The sequence below is a fragment of the Numenius arquata genome, chromosome 22 (assembly GCF_964106895.1).
Source record: "Numenius arquata chromosome 22, bNumArq3.hap1.1, whole genome shotgun sequence".
Lineage (NCBI taxonomy): Eukaryota > Metazoa > Chordata > Aves > Charadriiformes > Scolopacidae > Numenius > Numenius arquata.
Genome location: NC_133597.1, coordinates 978360 through 991539, shown reverse-complemented (window position 1 = coordinate 991539; position 13180 = coordinate 978360). Strand labels below are relative to the sequence as shown.

The 13180-nt window shown below is 56.5% G+C and overlaps 1 protein-coding gene across 4 annotated transcripts in view; it reads left to right on the top strand.

Moving 5' to 3' along the window:
• Nucleotides 1–13180, top strand: part of SIK3 (SIK family kinase 3) — an 81035-nt gene that overhangs the window by 60731 nt on the left and 7124 nt on the right. For 2 of the 4 annotated variants that reach the window (XM_074162369.1, XM_074162368.1), the window contains 12 exons: nt 546–664; nt 1021–1131; nt 1300–1443; nt 1988–2065; nt 2161–2270; nt 3036–3189; nt 3628–3783; nt 4352–4422; nt 10810–10960; nt 11711–11836; nt 12089–12174; nt 12874–12983. In XM_074162369.1, coding sequence (XP_074018470.1) covers nt 546–664; nt 1021–1131; nt 1300–1443; nt 1988–2065; nt 2161–2270; nt 3036–3189; nt 3628–3783; nt 4352–4422; nt 10810–10960; nt 11711–11836; nt 12089–12174; nt 12874–12983 — 1416 coding nt within the window. Of the gene's footprint in view, nt 1–545; nt 665–1020; nt 1132–1299; nt 1444–1987; nt 2066–2160; nt 2271–3035; nt 3190–3627; nt 3784–4351; nt 4423–7678; nt 7823–10809; nt 10961–11710; nt 11837–12088; nt 12175–12873; nt 12984–13180 lie in introns of all 4 variants that reach the window. The other 2 variants (XM_074162366.1, XM_074162370.1) reach the window with 2 other exon arrangements.

The following is a 13180-nucleotide window of genomic DNA, read 5'->3' as shown; positions in this document are numbered from 1 at the left end:
GTTTGCTCGCCTGCTGCCATGGGAAGAGGTTCTCTTCGTACAGAAAACACTTGCTAAAACACCTGGCGCTTCTAAAGCGGCTCAGATGCCACCCCAGACGGGGGGAGCCTCTGGTGCCCCCCACGTTGGCAGCACACGTGGGACACGATGGAGAACTCATCCCGAGGGAGCTGATGCCGAGGGGGGAGTTCAGAGGGTACTTTGCTCTTCCACCTCCCCAAAGCCAGTGGTGTCCCAGGCGGGGAGGGACAGGGTGACAGCGTGCCACCTAGGGGCTCCGGTAGACAGCACAGGGGCTGGTGGCCCGGGTGGCTTCCTCCCTTCCCAGCTGAGCACATCCAGCGCCTGCAGCCAAGGGGCACAGCAGGGATGGGACGGGTGCGAAGTGCAGGAGGAGAAGCTCTCTTTTTCCTATGTATGACATGAGAATTGCGTCGCTTTGAAAGGAAAAGCTGCTTTTGCCCGCGCAGCGCAAGGCTGCTCCTGCAGAAGCCATGTGTCCCCCACCCCACCGTGGGTTACTCAGCCCCTCTCTTCCCCGGCAGAATGTGAACATCTGATCCGCCACATGCTGGTCCTGGACCCCAGCAAGCGGCTCTCCATGGAGCAGATCTGCAAACACAAGTGGATGAAGCTCGGGGAGGCTGACGCGGAGTTCGACAGGGTGAGAAGCAGAAGGGAGCGGATTGCGCGGGTCGGGGCTGCTCGGTGCCGGACGGGCTCCAGGCACGTCGGGCTGCGACGTTGACTTCGGCCGTTTGAGAAGTCCCGTTCCAAGCGCGGGTGTGCTGCCTGTCCGCTTTCTGTCTCCCCTGCTCTCGCTTTCCTCATCTGCATATATTTGTATATATTCCCCCTTGGCTACGGGAGCCTGAGGCGCTGGATTTGGAATCGCTGTGCCATCAGCCTTCAAAGCTCGTGGCAGCCGGAGCCTGGCACATGGGTTCTTGAGAGCGCCGTGACTCATCGCTGCGGGTGCTTTTGGGAACGCGGTGCTGAGGTCTGTGTCTGCTCTCGCAGCTGATCGCGGAGTGTCAGCACCTGAAGACGGAGAGGCAGATGGAGCCGCTGAACGAGGACGTGTTGCTGGCCATGGCCGACATGGGGCTGGACAAGGAGCGCACGATCCAGGTACCAGACCGCAGCCGACAGTCGTGTCCTGCCCGTTCCCCTGGGAGATGAAACGGCCACGTTTGTTGCTTGTCACCTCTGGTAACTGGGCAACCGCGGCAGGGAATGGAGCGTGGTTTGCTGCTTGTTGCAAAGAGAACTGACCGCTTTTTCCTTTTCCTCTTGCAGTCGTTAAGAGCCGATGCTTACGATCACTACAGTGCAATCTACAGCCTGCTCTGCGACCGTCTCAAGAGACACAAGAACCTGCGCATTGCGGCGTCTCCAAGCATCCCACGGACCATGACCTTCCCCGCCTCTGCCAACATCCAGGTAGATCCTGCATGCGGTGTCCTTCCAGCCCTGCAAGGCCGGTCCCTTCCCCTTCTGGGTGTCCTCGTCCTGGCAGGAGTGTCAAAACGTTCCTCGCCTGAGAACTTCACGTGTGTTTAGGGTGCCGTAATCCTGAGATCAGGAGCGGTTTGTTCACTGGCTGTGGATTTAGCAAATCCCTTTCAGACAAAGCCTTGTGTGGGCTTAATGACAGAGGAGAAGGCAGAGTGAGGGTTCCTGGTAGAGTTCACAGAGCGGGATGCTGTGTGGTGCTGCTTCCTCAGCTGGTGCTGCTGTCCAAGAAATGAATATTTGCTTTAAGAGAGGCCAGGTCGTAAGGGAAGCAGGAGAGACGCTGGCCCTGCCTGAACAGGAGGGAGGAGGGGAAACGAGGCAACCCCTCGAGAATTAAGAATAAACAGCTCTTCCCCGGCTCCAGGGTAACCTCCCTGTTCCCAAGAGCTAGGTCTCCCAGCAGTGTCGTGGAGGGGTTGTTAGAGGTGCTGGCTTCGTGGCTTCTGATTTTGGTCTCTCTGCTCAGCAGACGGAACAGACGGGCAATACCATGAGCATCAATGTGCCACAAGTCCAGCTCATCAACCCTGAGAACCAGATTGTGGAGGTGAGGTGCACCCCTGGGTGACCCCTGCGAGTTCCTTTCCCTTTGCTTGACGCTCACACTGTATTTCAACGGCTCCAATCTCTTCTCCTGCCCAGACTGACGGAACAATGAACTTGGACAGTGACGAAGGGGAAGAGCCGTCGCCTGAAGCTCTGGTCCGTTACCTCTCCATGAGAAGGCACACAGTCGGAGTAGCCGACCCGCGGTAAGGGCGGGACTAACTCCCTGACGGAGGGTTAAGGGAACCTGAAGATTTGCTCCTAACACGTGGCTTTGGTCCTTCAGAGATGTCCCAGATCTATTCACGCACTGCGTTGGCAGAGGAGAGGCTGATGCCTTAGGGGGACTCCTGGGCTCTGTGATACGAGAGTTGAGACCTTTCGGACTGGCAGTGGTCTCCCGTTTCTGGGCTGGCAAATGCACTTTGCAGCGCGCCCCTCGGTCCCAGGGCTCTGCTTCGCTCCTAGCTGCCGTCACACCTCCGCTTTCCCGCTCCTGCTTGTCAGGGGCTTGGAGTTATTGCTGCAAACTTTGCTAGACGGAGAAAGAAGTTCAAGGTGTTTCTTTAGCAAAAGGCGTTCTTTTAAACATCCGTTGCACAGCTTGGGTAGTATTTCAGCTGAGGGTGGGGATGAGATGCTCTCCTCCTCCTCTTCCTGATTAGCTCTGTGTAAGCTATAGTGGTGGTCACTGGGGTGCAAGCTGGTTTCTCACCGAAGCTCTCATGTCCTGGGTGAAGTTCTTGTGATAAATGCGATGGGGGTTAATGTAAAGAGCTAGTTCTGGCAAATCTCGACTTGGAGGGGCCAAAGGGACAAATAAAACCCAGAGAGTGGTTTGGCTACTCTCTGCGGCCACCTTCCAGAGCAACGAGAAGGCTTTTTGTGGAGGGAGGCTGGGTGCACTGGGCCTGTGGGTGATTCTCTTCGTGTCATTGCTAATTCCCCTGTCTGTAACTGTGATTGCACAGGACGGAAGTCATGGAAGACCTGCAGAAGCTGCTGCCTGGCTTCCCCCGTGTTACTCCTCAGGCGCCCTTCCTGCAGGTGACCCCCAATGTGAACTTCATGCACAATGTGCTGCCTCGGCAGAACCTGCAGCCCACGGGGCAGCTGGAGTACAAGGTACGGAGCGATGCGCGTGCTCCCTGCGCTGTCCCTGCCCCGCCAGCGGCCGGGGGTGTCTGTGCTCACGCTTCCTCCATTTCCCGATTCCTTGGGCTCCATAAGCTTCAAGATTCTTGCTGTATCTTTAGGTGGGATTCTAGTTGGTTATTTAAAAACCTGAAAAAGGAAAGAACGCTGCAATATAAAATTAATTAACGGGCTGGGGAGAAACAGGACTGCGCTGCCTGGCAATTAGAGCAGAGCGCAGGGAAATGGAGAGCTAAACACGACTTTTCCAGTGACGTGTCAGCTCGGGGACGTTGGTGACGTTCCTTCATTTCTCCTGGAGCCCAGAAGGCTTGTCGTCTCTCGTGCCGGTGTCTGGGTTTGGACCCGGGGGCTCGGGTGCTGGGAGGCTCTGGGAGAGGGTCGGTAACCGCTCTCTGTGCCCCCCAGGAGCAGTCCCTGCTGCAGCCCCCCACGCTGCAGCTGCTGAACGGCATGGGCCCCCTGGGCCGGAGGGCGTCAGACGGTGGAGCCAACATCCAGCTCCACGCACAGCAGCTGCTCAAACGTCCTCGAGGGCCATCTCCGCTCGTCACTATGACGCCAGTAAGTAGCAAAAGGCAAGAGGAGAATGGGAGGCGTGCTTATAAATATCTCCTCCCGCAGGCAGAGGGGGCTGCCTCCAGGCCAGAGCAGGCAGAGCAGGAGCTCGCTCTGGAAGCACGGCAGGGACTGTGCCCGCTCGCTTCCAGGGGTTCCCCCGCTCTGTCCCCTCGTGGGAGAGCTGCTGCGCTCTCCTGTAGCTACAGCCGAGATGCCTCCTCTCTGGAAGTGGGAAAGTGTTTGTCAAATTTATTTAATGGCTGCTTCTCTTCTCCTGTGCTGATCTAATAGAGAAAACTGAAACGTCCATCTTGGGCGTTAAAGCACGTTCTTTCTTCCTCGATGCATCTGCATCAGTGCGTTTTCCTGGCAGCGCCAAAAGCAGCAGCAGCAGCCTTGGACAGGCAGTTTTCACTGGGGAAGGAGTGCTGGAAGGGGTTGTCGTCCGAGCGTCTTCCACGCTGCAGAGGAGCTGACGCAGACCCACATGAAAGCTTGTTTGGGAAGGGCAGGTGCCCCCTGTGGATGGGACCCCGTTTTCTGGCACCCATGGCTTTTCTTCTCTCGGCAGGCTGTCCCAGCGGTCACCCCTGTGGACGAGGAGAGCTCCGATGGGGAGCCAGATCAGGAAGCTGTGCAGAGGTAACTCCCGCTCCGTTAACGTTTGCCCTTTCCGCCTCCGAGAGGCTCGCCCTGTGGGGTTCCACAGCTCAACTCAAACACAGCAACCTCCTCGCAGGCAGCAGTGTCGATTACAGCGGAGGCTCAACATTTCTCTTGTTCTTGTGGGTGTCGATTACTGTAGGCAATTACTCCTTTGACACCGCTAGGTGCTTACAAGGCTGGATTCCCCCTAAAATGGTTCGTTAATTGAGCAGTAGGTTCTCCGGAAACTCTGAAACTGCCGAGTTCCTTTGCTTGGTGTGCACCAGCATGTAATCCACACTAACCTGCCGAGTGGGCGCGGGGGGATTCGCCCCTCGCTGCTGAGCCATGGAGGCACGAGATCTCACCTTGGGTGTCCGTGCAGCTTTTGTATCAAGACGCGCAGCAAACATCCAACTCTGATGCCTTAAACAAAGTGAGCTCGTTGGAAATAGGGGTACCTCGAGCTTCTGATTTTAGCAGTAGGCCTTAAAATAGTCTGCTCCAGTGAGGAAAGGATTATTAGATACCAGGCTGGGAACTTCTGTTCTCTTTGTCTGCTCCAAACACTTACTAGGAAGCGGGTAGAATACGCTTGTACTTTCTCAGCCCATGAAAACACTAACCGTGTCCTCGCTAACACTTTCTCAGTAGCTTTTGCGTAGTTTCTGCTCTGCTAACCGGCTGGTGCACTACGTGTGGTGGCTGTGGTTACGGAGCGCTGCTGCTTCTTACCTCAAACCGGAGAAGTGTTGTGGATTCCCCCCAGTTTGTGCAGGCCACCGCCCCCAGCAAGGTAGCGTGTTATCTCGGGACTCAAACTGGGGACTGGTTGCAGGCAGAGGAACACCGGGGTGGGTGGAGGTCGTGCTCCAGGGCCTCTGCCAGCCCTTCTCCTTCCAGTGCTCCAGGCGAAGGGGGGATTTGATCGGTGGGTGTGTGCAGTGGCAGACTGTGCAGAGTGTGCGCTGAGGCTCCTTTTGCCTCCCCGAGCTTAGCAGCTCTTCTGACTTCCTTCTACACCTGAAAGGACTCGCTTCCGGCCCTGCCTTGGAGATGACACAGAGCACGTCCCGTGTTCTCTGCGTCGCCTTACGCTCCAGTACTACCCATTGTAACCCGGGGCCCATCACACCCACTGACAACGCTTGGGGTGGCGGACAGGCCTTCTGACTGCGAATCAGATACATCTGATTCTTGAGGAGGGGCTGCCTGGTCATCCTACCCGGGCAGATTTTCACCTCTCCTAGTCTAAAGCTTTTAAGTTTTAAAAGCGTTAACTCAGCCGGAAGCATTTTGAACCCCCCCGCCCCGTGCAGTATTTTGTAGGCGTCAAGGCACTGAAACGTTCAGATCCCACTGAAAGGCAAGTCTTGGACCCACAGGTGGCCTCGCCGCTCTTGGCAGCGCTGCTCTTAGTCCTTTCATACCACATGTCCTTCTTCCAGCAGATGGCCCAGAAAAAGCCCCGTCCAGGTTGTGTGTTAACTTGCTCTCCGCCCCCTCGTGTTGCAACATGTCAGCAGTCATCAGAGGAGAAGGGTAAATAGCGTTAACATCAGGGACAGATGCAAATATTTAGCTTTTCAGAACACTGCTCCGAACACTCTGTAAGCAGCCACCCACCGGTGAGCAGGTTTTGCCCTCCTCGATCTGACCTTGAAAACAGAGCACGGTCTTTGCTCTGCTCCGGGGAACAGCCGCAGCTCCTTTGAGCTTTGGGAAACTTTCTTCCACCCAAAACGCTGTTGCAGCTCATGATTGGATCGTTCCCTGGAGGTCTGAAATAAAATGATCTTAGCAAACCACAACTGTAAAGCTCTTTGTGAAACTTTCCCCGTCTGCATCAAATGATTCTTAAACAGCTAATGGCCCCGACTTTGGCAAGTTACCACAACGCTGAGCGCTCTTCCTTCTCTTAACTCGCTGTCTTCTGCTTAAGTGGCTTCCGTAGCTCGCAAAGAGAGGCTGGGTTTGGAGGAGGCAACGTCTGTCTTGCTTGCTGCTCTTCTCTGCAGGGGAAAAGAGCGGAGGTGAGAATTCCCTGTTAGTATCCCTGGTGTCACCGGCCAAGTGATCTTTGTCACCGTTACCACAGCCGCCTCGTTGCTGCTGGTTCACAAGAGTAGAACGAGCTGGGTTCATAAGCGGGCATTGATCCCACCCGGCCTTGAGGGCCTGGGTAAAGTGCTGGCCCCCGCGCTCGGCGCAGCTGGGATAGGTGCCACGTTCATTATCTCTCCTGGCCCCTCCGATGCCACTCCGAGCATCGCTGCGGCCAGGGACTAGCAGTTCAGGGCAGCGGCTCTCAGCTCCGGGTGGCTCTTTGGCACATCCCTGCCAAAGCAGAGGCTCCCAGTTTTGCCCCACGCGCTGCCCCAGTCTCCAGAGGGTTTGCAGAAGAGCTGCAGTCCCAGTCCCTGCACAGAATGTGCTTTAGTCTGAGCCGCTCCCCCAGGCCCCGGTGTAAGAGGCAAGCCCAGGCTTGGCGCTGGTGGCTCTGGCTCCAGGGGAAGGGACCCGCTGGATTTCCCGTGCTGGTTTTGCCCTGCGCATCGCGGGCGATTCCCGACTCCCCGGAGCGCAGCAGGGACTAGATGGCGCAGTCGCGCTGGGCACCAGCCCTTGCTCAGCCCAGTGCCCTTCCTCAGGCTCCTCCAGAGACTCTACCCAGCCCTAATCTCTGCTGGGGTGGCCCTCGGGCACCCTTCCCCTGCTGTGAGAAGCTGGCCACCGCGCAGGGCTAGAGCCGGGGCGGCCCAGGGTAGGTCTGAAGTGCAAAGGCCACTCTGCAAGGGTGCAGCCGAGCTCTGCCCCGTGCCCGTCCGCTGGCCAGGATTATCCGTGACTCCTCTCTTGGCTCCGTGGGGCCTTGGGAGAGGGAGGCAGACCTGCTGGAGTGGAATGAATCCACGCTGAGGACAGGCAGTCACCCGGGTATTCCCAAAGGGATACACCGGCCTTCCCCTTTAGGTGAAACCTGGCTTTCCTGCTGGGAAGAGCAAACGTCTGCTCTCGCCTTCTGAGGCTGGTGGTAGCACACAAGCAGGTGACACTACACTTGTCCCCGAAGCCCTGAGGACCCAGTGACGTGACAGGCAGGGGCAGTGGGTCCATGGCGTGCTTCTCCCCGGCTGGTTCTGAGCACTGCAGCGAGCATCCTTCCTTCCCGTTTGCTCCGGATTATCTAACGCTCCCTGTTTTTGGAGTACTCCCGTCGGTCTCTTATAAAATGTGCTCCTGCTTGTTGCAGATACTTGGCAAATAGGTCAAAAAGGCACACTCTGGCAATGACCAACCCTACAGCTGAAATCCCTCCAGACTTGCAGAGGCAGCTAGGACAGCAGTCCTTCCGACCCCGGGCTTGGGCTCCACACCTGGTCCCCGATCAGCACCGGTGAGTAATGGCACCGGCCGTTCGGGCAGCTTTGCGCCAGGAAACCTGCTGAGATGTCGTCTGGAACGGAGCACTGAGGACATCCCGCTTGGCAGGGAGGGGTGAGGAGGAGGAAGGAGTGCGAGGAGAAGACCCGCAGGGTCTGGCCACGTTGGGGACATGAGTTCCACGCTGGCGCGGGCTCCGTGCCTGAAATACAGGCAACGCAGGGGCAGGAGTCGGCTGGCTCTTCCCCTCCAGCCCTGTTTTTGTGGCCGGAGGGGCTTTGCCAGAGCGGCTGCTGTCACATAGGGGTTGGGAATAAGATACTCACTTTAGAGGAAAGCTTTTCTCTGTTGCAATGGTAGGTGTCAAGCAGTAGAGAGCAGATTTTCTACAGGACGTTTTTGGAGGCAGATGCAGGCAAAAGACTGCACCAGGAGTTCATCTACACCAGAGCTTAAAAACCTCACTGTTCTGCACCAGAGTTGTGTGTTTTGACTGCAAAGTCTCTTTGCAAAGCTCCTCAAGAGTCGTTTTATGTCTGATCCGAACCTCTGATGGGAAGGATGTGGGGGAAGGACACTGGGGCGGGAAGAAAATCACAATGTCTTGGACGGAGGGAACCGATGCGGATTCGATCTAAACACCCTCAAAACCTGGAGGTGGGGCGCTCCTGATGGAGAGAGGTGTTAATTTGACACGGAGTCCTCAGTCTAGCAGCAAATCTGGAGCCGCTAACGCCAGAGAGGGAGCTTAAAACTCATGCTCTGACCCTCTGGGAGCGCGAACCAGCTGCGAACTGGGGGGTTTGGTGCCTGTTGGTCCCGGCTGCCGAGAAAGCGGCCGCCTGCCCGGCTGGGCCGGTGCCGGGGCTCACGCTGGTGAGCTTGACAAAGCGCTTTTTATTGTCGCCAGAGACCTGCTGAGCTGAGCACTGATGTAATCAGCAGAGGCAGGTGAACTCTGAGCAGACCGAGGCAGTGCTAGTGCCACGCTGGAACTCCGGAAAAGCCAGATAAGCCCCTCTCTACCCTGAAGTTACCCCCTCTCGGAGGTGCCGGGGGGATGGGAAGAGCGGGAGGGGAGAGGTTGCTAGGGTCACGGGAAAGCTTGGTAGGAAGAGGAGTGCAGCTTGTAAAACAACCCGAATGTGCTGGGTCCTGCTTTAAGGATTGCTTGGGGCTGGAAAGGTAAGCCGGCTGACTCACGCACTGCAGGAATCGATTTTTTACGAGACTGTTAAAACGCACTCGCCCTGTAAATACGCTGGTGTCACCTCTGCCTCTTGGCTTTGGAGTCCTGAGGCTGGTTTGTTGCATCACGAACAGGGTGGTATCTGCTCGTTCCACCCTCGGTGTCGTAACGCGCTGTGAGCCTCGCGTTTTACCTGCGAAATCACAGGAACTTCGTCGGACTGTGGCTGCACAGATCGCCCCGTGTTGTGTCCAAGACACACATGGCACAGAAACCATCAGCAGGCCCGTCATCACGTAAATAGCCCTCAGTTACTGAACGGCAGGTGGATTTTATTTTAGCGCTTAACGTATTTTAAGACATCTTCTCGTGTGGCACCTGGTTTTGGTCCCGATAACTCGGTATCTGAAAGCAGAATTGAAGTACAGCAGTTGTAGAAGGCGGTGCAGTTGTTCTGCCCTGGCCACGTGGGTTTGGGAACCTCAGCAGAATTTTATCTGTGGCTTCTGCTTCCCATCAGTGCACCAGGAGATCAGATGGGTCAGGATAACGCGGGGGCACAGCTCTGTCCTTGGCGGAAAGCTGTGTGTAACCTATAGAAACTGAAGCACGTCCTGCTACGGCAGAGCACGTGACAAGAGCTGAACCCGGGGCGCTGGACACGGGCCAGCATCAGTCACCTCCTGATAAGGGGGAGCCTCTCCGGGAGAAACGGTTTCGCTTCGTGGAAGAGGTTTCGGTAAAGAGCCGTATTGAGAGCAGCCAGGGCTGTAACTCGCCTGAGCAGGGTGGCTCGGGAGCCCGGCAGCAGCGCCAGGGTGTCAGAGGTGCTGTAAAGACCACGAGCTTGTACCATTAAGGATCCTTTGCTGGGATTTATAGACGGCACAGAAAGCATCGGGGCAGGCAGGGGAGCCTGGTTCTGCTCGCTGTAGGGCGCGGGGAGGCGTGTAGGAAGGCTGCCTTTGCTAACGATCACGGGTCACGCCTAATGGCAGGGCAGGAGCTCGGTGCTTGACTTTGATAATGGGGAGCCCCAACTCTGGGAGAAAACAGCTCCTGAAAAAAATTTGGCTCCCTCTGATGGTGAAGAAGAGACCTCATTGTGAAGGGAAAGCGCTCGTAGCGCCATGGGCGCAGTTGCCTCGATACTGGCTGTGGCTGCTTTTCAAATGTGGCCGTTCCCATCGCCCAGTGCCCAGCATCCAGGCAACTGGGAGACTCTGCGTGTGAAGTGACAGCTTGGTTAATGCCTTAGATTTCCCCTCTTACATTCCTGCCCGCTTTTTCTTTTTTTTTTTTTTAATTGAGTGCATCTCTGAGCACGGCTGCCAGCCCCCCTTCCTCCTCTGAGGCTGCAGGACCCGACAGGCTCCTTTCTCCCTGTGCCCCCCCTGTTTTCCACAGGCGTCAGATGTAGTCGAGGGCCCTGGGGGGCTGGGAGGCTCAGGAAGCGGCTACTGAAGAGGTGAATGGTAGATTTTTAGGATGCTAAGTGGTTTCAATAAACCTTTTCCACCCGAGGGATAGATGATGTTATGGATGGACAATGAGTTGCTGCCCATCTGGAATCTGGTTTGTGGCCGAGTCCTCTCCAACCTTAAAACACACGTATCTGCTCGGGCACTGAGGGTACTCGGTGATCCCCTGTCCTCTTCACGGTGGCTATGGCACTTTATTTCTTGATCTAAACCACGGTTTATTCTGGGTGAGCGGGCAGGTAGGACTTGGCACGGCTGGTGCAAACGCAACATCTGTGTGCCGGAGTTTGATTTTTGGCTCCTCGCTAACCCCCTTTCCCCTGTGTTCAGTTCTATTTACAAGGACTCAAACACTCTGCACCTCCCCACCGAACGCTTCTCCCCGGTTCGGCGCTTCTCTGACGGTGCTGCCAGCATCCAGGCTTTCAAAGCCCACCTGGAGAAGATGGGCAATAACAGTAGCATCAAACAGCTTCAGCAGGTAAAGGAGAGGGTTGGGGGGCCTCAAAAGAGCCTCTGCGGAGGCTTTTTGTTGTCTCAGCCTTGCTGCTTCAGGAAGCAGAAGGTGGAATCCATACGGCTGATGGCTGAGGTCACGCAGTGGGGGTTTTCCAGCCGAGGAGCTGTGTGTCTGCAACAGCCCTGCTGAGTGTCCTCCAAACGCCTGTGCTGTTCACCCGCAGGCTGGGAACCCTGGGGGGTTTCCACCCCGCTTTTTCTAGTGGGTGAACCACGTACTGTGCCCTCGCGGGTCCCTCTGCGCTGTCAGGCTGTGGCTGCTGCTCTCCCCTGTTTTCTGCCGCAGCAAAGTTTTGGGGCTGTTCCAGGGTGTCCCGGGAAGAGGGCGGTTCCTGCCGCCAGGCTTCAGGGTGTATTGTGTGCTATTCCCCTCGGTTTATCAATGCCTGAAGCGGGATTTGGCCCCGGGACAGGACTTTCACCTTGCAACATGGTAGAAATAGGAAATGCTCTTTTCACCTTGGAGTTCTCATTACTGCATCTTTGTGGTTGCATTTTTAGGGGAACGCAATGGTACCGACTTGGTGTCACGTGCATCCGTTTGTTTTCTCCTGTCTGAGGCTTGAGCCATGTTACAGCACACCTGATTCTGTCAAATTCAAAGGACTAGGCTTTGCTTTTCAGATGGGGGGGCTGCAGAGAGTGCCTTTATGTGCAACAACTGCACCGTGCACGAAAAGGTGGCTGAGAGGGTGTGTTGGGTTGGTTACAGGAGTGCGAGCAGCTCCAGAAGATGTACGGGGGGCACATGGACGAGAGGACGCTGGAGAAGACGCAGCAGCAGCACATGCTGTACCAGCAGGAGCAGCACCATCAGATTCTTCATCAGCAGATTCAGGTACCGGGGCCTGAGCCAGACCTTCTGAAGCCTCAGCTGCGTTCTCCTACGCTGCTGGGGTTGAGGAGGGGGGATTGCTGTCAGGAGAAAGGGCTTCAGCAGTGACAGCTGCTGCCGTAGCCAGAGCTGCAGTCGGGGGCCGAGGAGCTGGTGAATCTGGATACGTCCTACTTCACCAGTCAGCGTTTCTAAATTTGCTAGCTGAGACGTTACTGATGGCAAACACTTCTTGTTTTCTGGTGCCTGGTTCAGGATTGTATCCGGCCACCCCAGCCGTCTCCACCCTTGCAAGCTCCGTGTGAAAACCAGCCAGCTCTGCTCACTCACCAGCTTCAGAGGTAAAGAAATTGCTTTAGTAAAGCTCTGGGGAGTGGGGTTTACTCTTACTCGAGCCCAGGGATGAGCTAATGCGCCTCAGAGGCCAGGGCCGGGTTGGAAGCGTATGAAGGTAGAATGGCAGAGCCAGTTCCCAGGAGAACGTGCCGCCTCCTTTTAGCTGGATTCCGTCTGAAGGAATTTCAGAAGCAGAGAAACATAATTCAAAGGCCCAAACTTGCTTTGAACAGATGATTGGCAGTTCTGCCTTTTGACCAGCTTGAAAATGCCTTACCTTCAGCAGCCGGTTTCTCTCGTGCTTCCTACTCGGAGCTGCTGCTGGAACGCCTCACACCTTTGGGGCTTTTGCTTAAGTACCATCCTTGGCTTCAGCCCCCTGACTTGTAGATGGGGCAGGCTCACTGATGGGAGAGGAGAAAGGAAGGTTTCTCACCGGCCACGGTGAGTCAGGAGGCGAGGCTGCCGTGTCCTTGTCCCCGGGTTTCTGTTGTAGCCACCGGGTTACCGCCTGTGTGACTCGGGCGAGCCGGGCGGCTCTCAGAAGGGACGCCAAGCTGTAAGGAGCTTGGGATCCCCAACAAGGCCTTTGTGGTGTTTATTTAAAACAAGAGAGGCGCAGCATTTGGCGCCAGCTCTCCCAGTCAAAAAGACATCTTAACGAGGAGCAGGGATGACAAAAAGGTGTTCGTTTCCCTGCGCAGGTTACGGATCCAGCCGTCCAGCCCGCCCCCGAACCACCCTAATAACCACCTCTTCAGGCAACCCAACAGCAGCCCCCCTCCCGTGAGCAGCAGCGTGCTCCAGCCCCACGGTAAGCGCTGGCGGCTGCTGGGCCGTCCTCGGCAGAACCGTGTGGTCCTACCAAACCCCCGGAGAAAAACATCCCGGGGCGGGGGGGGGGGGGGGTGCCGGGGGCTCTGCTCCCCCCCTGCGGCCCAGGCCTTGCGCTGTTTTGCTGCCGATGGAAAAGATTCTCCATCTGGCAGCAAGGGCTGGTGTCGTGGAGAG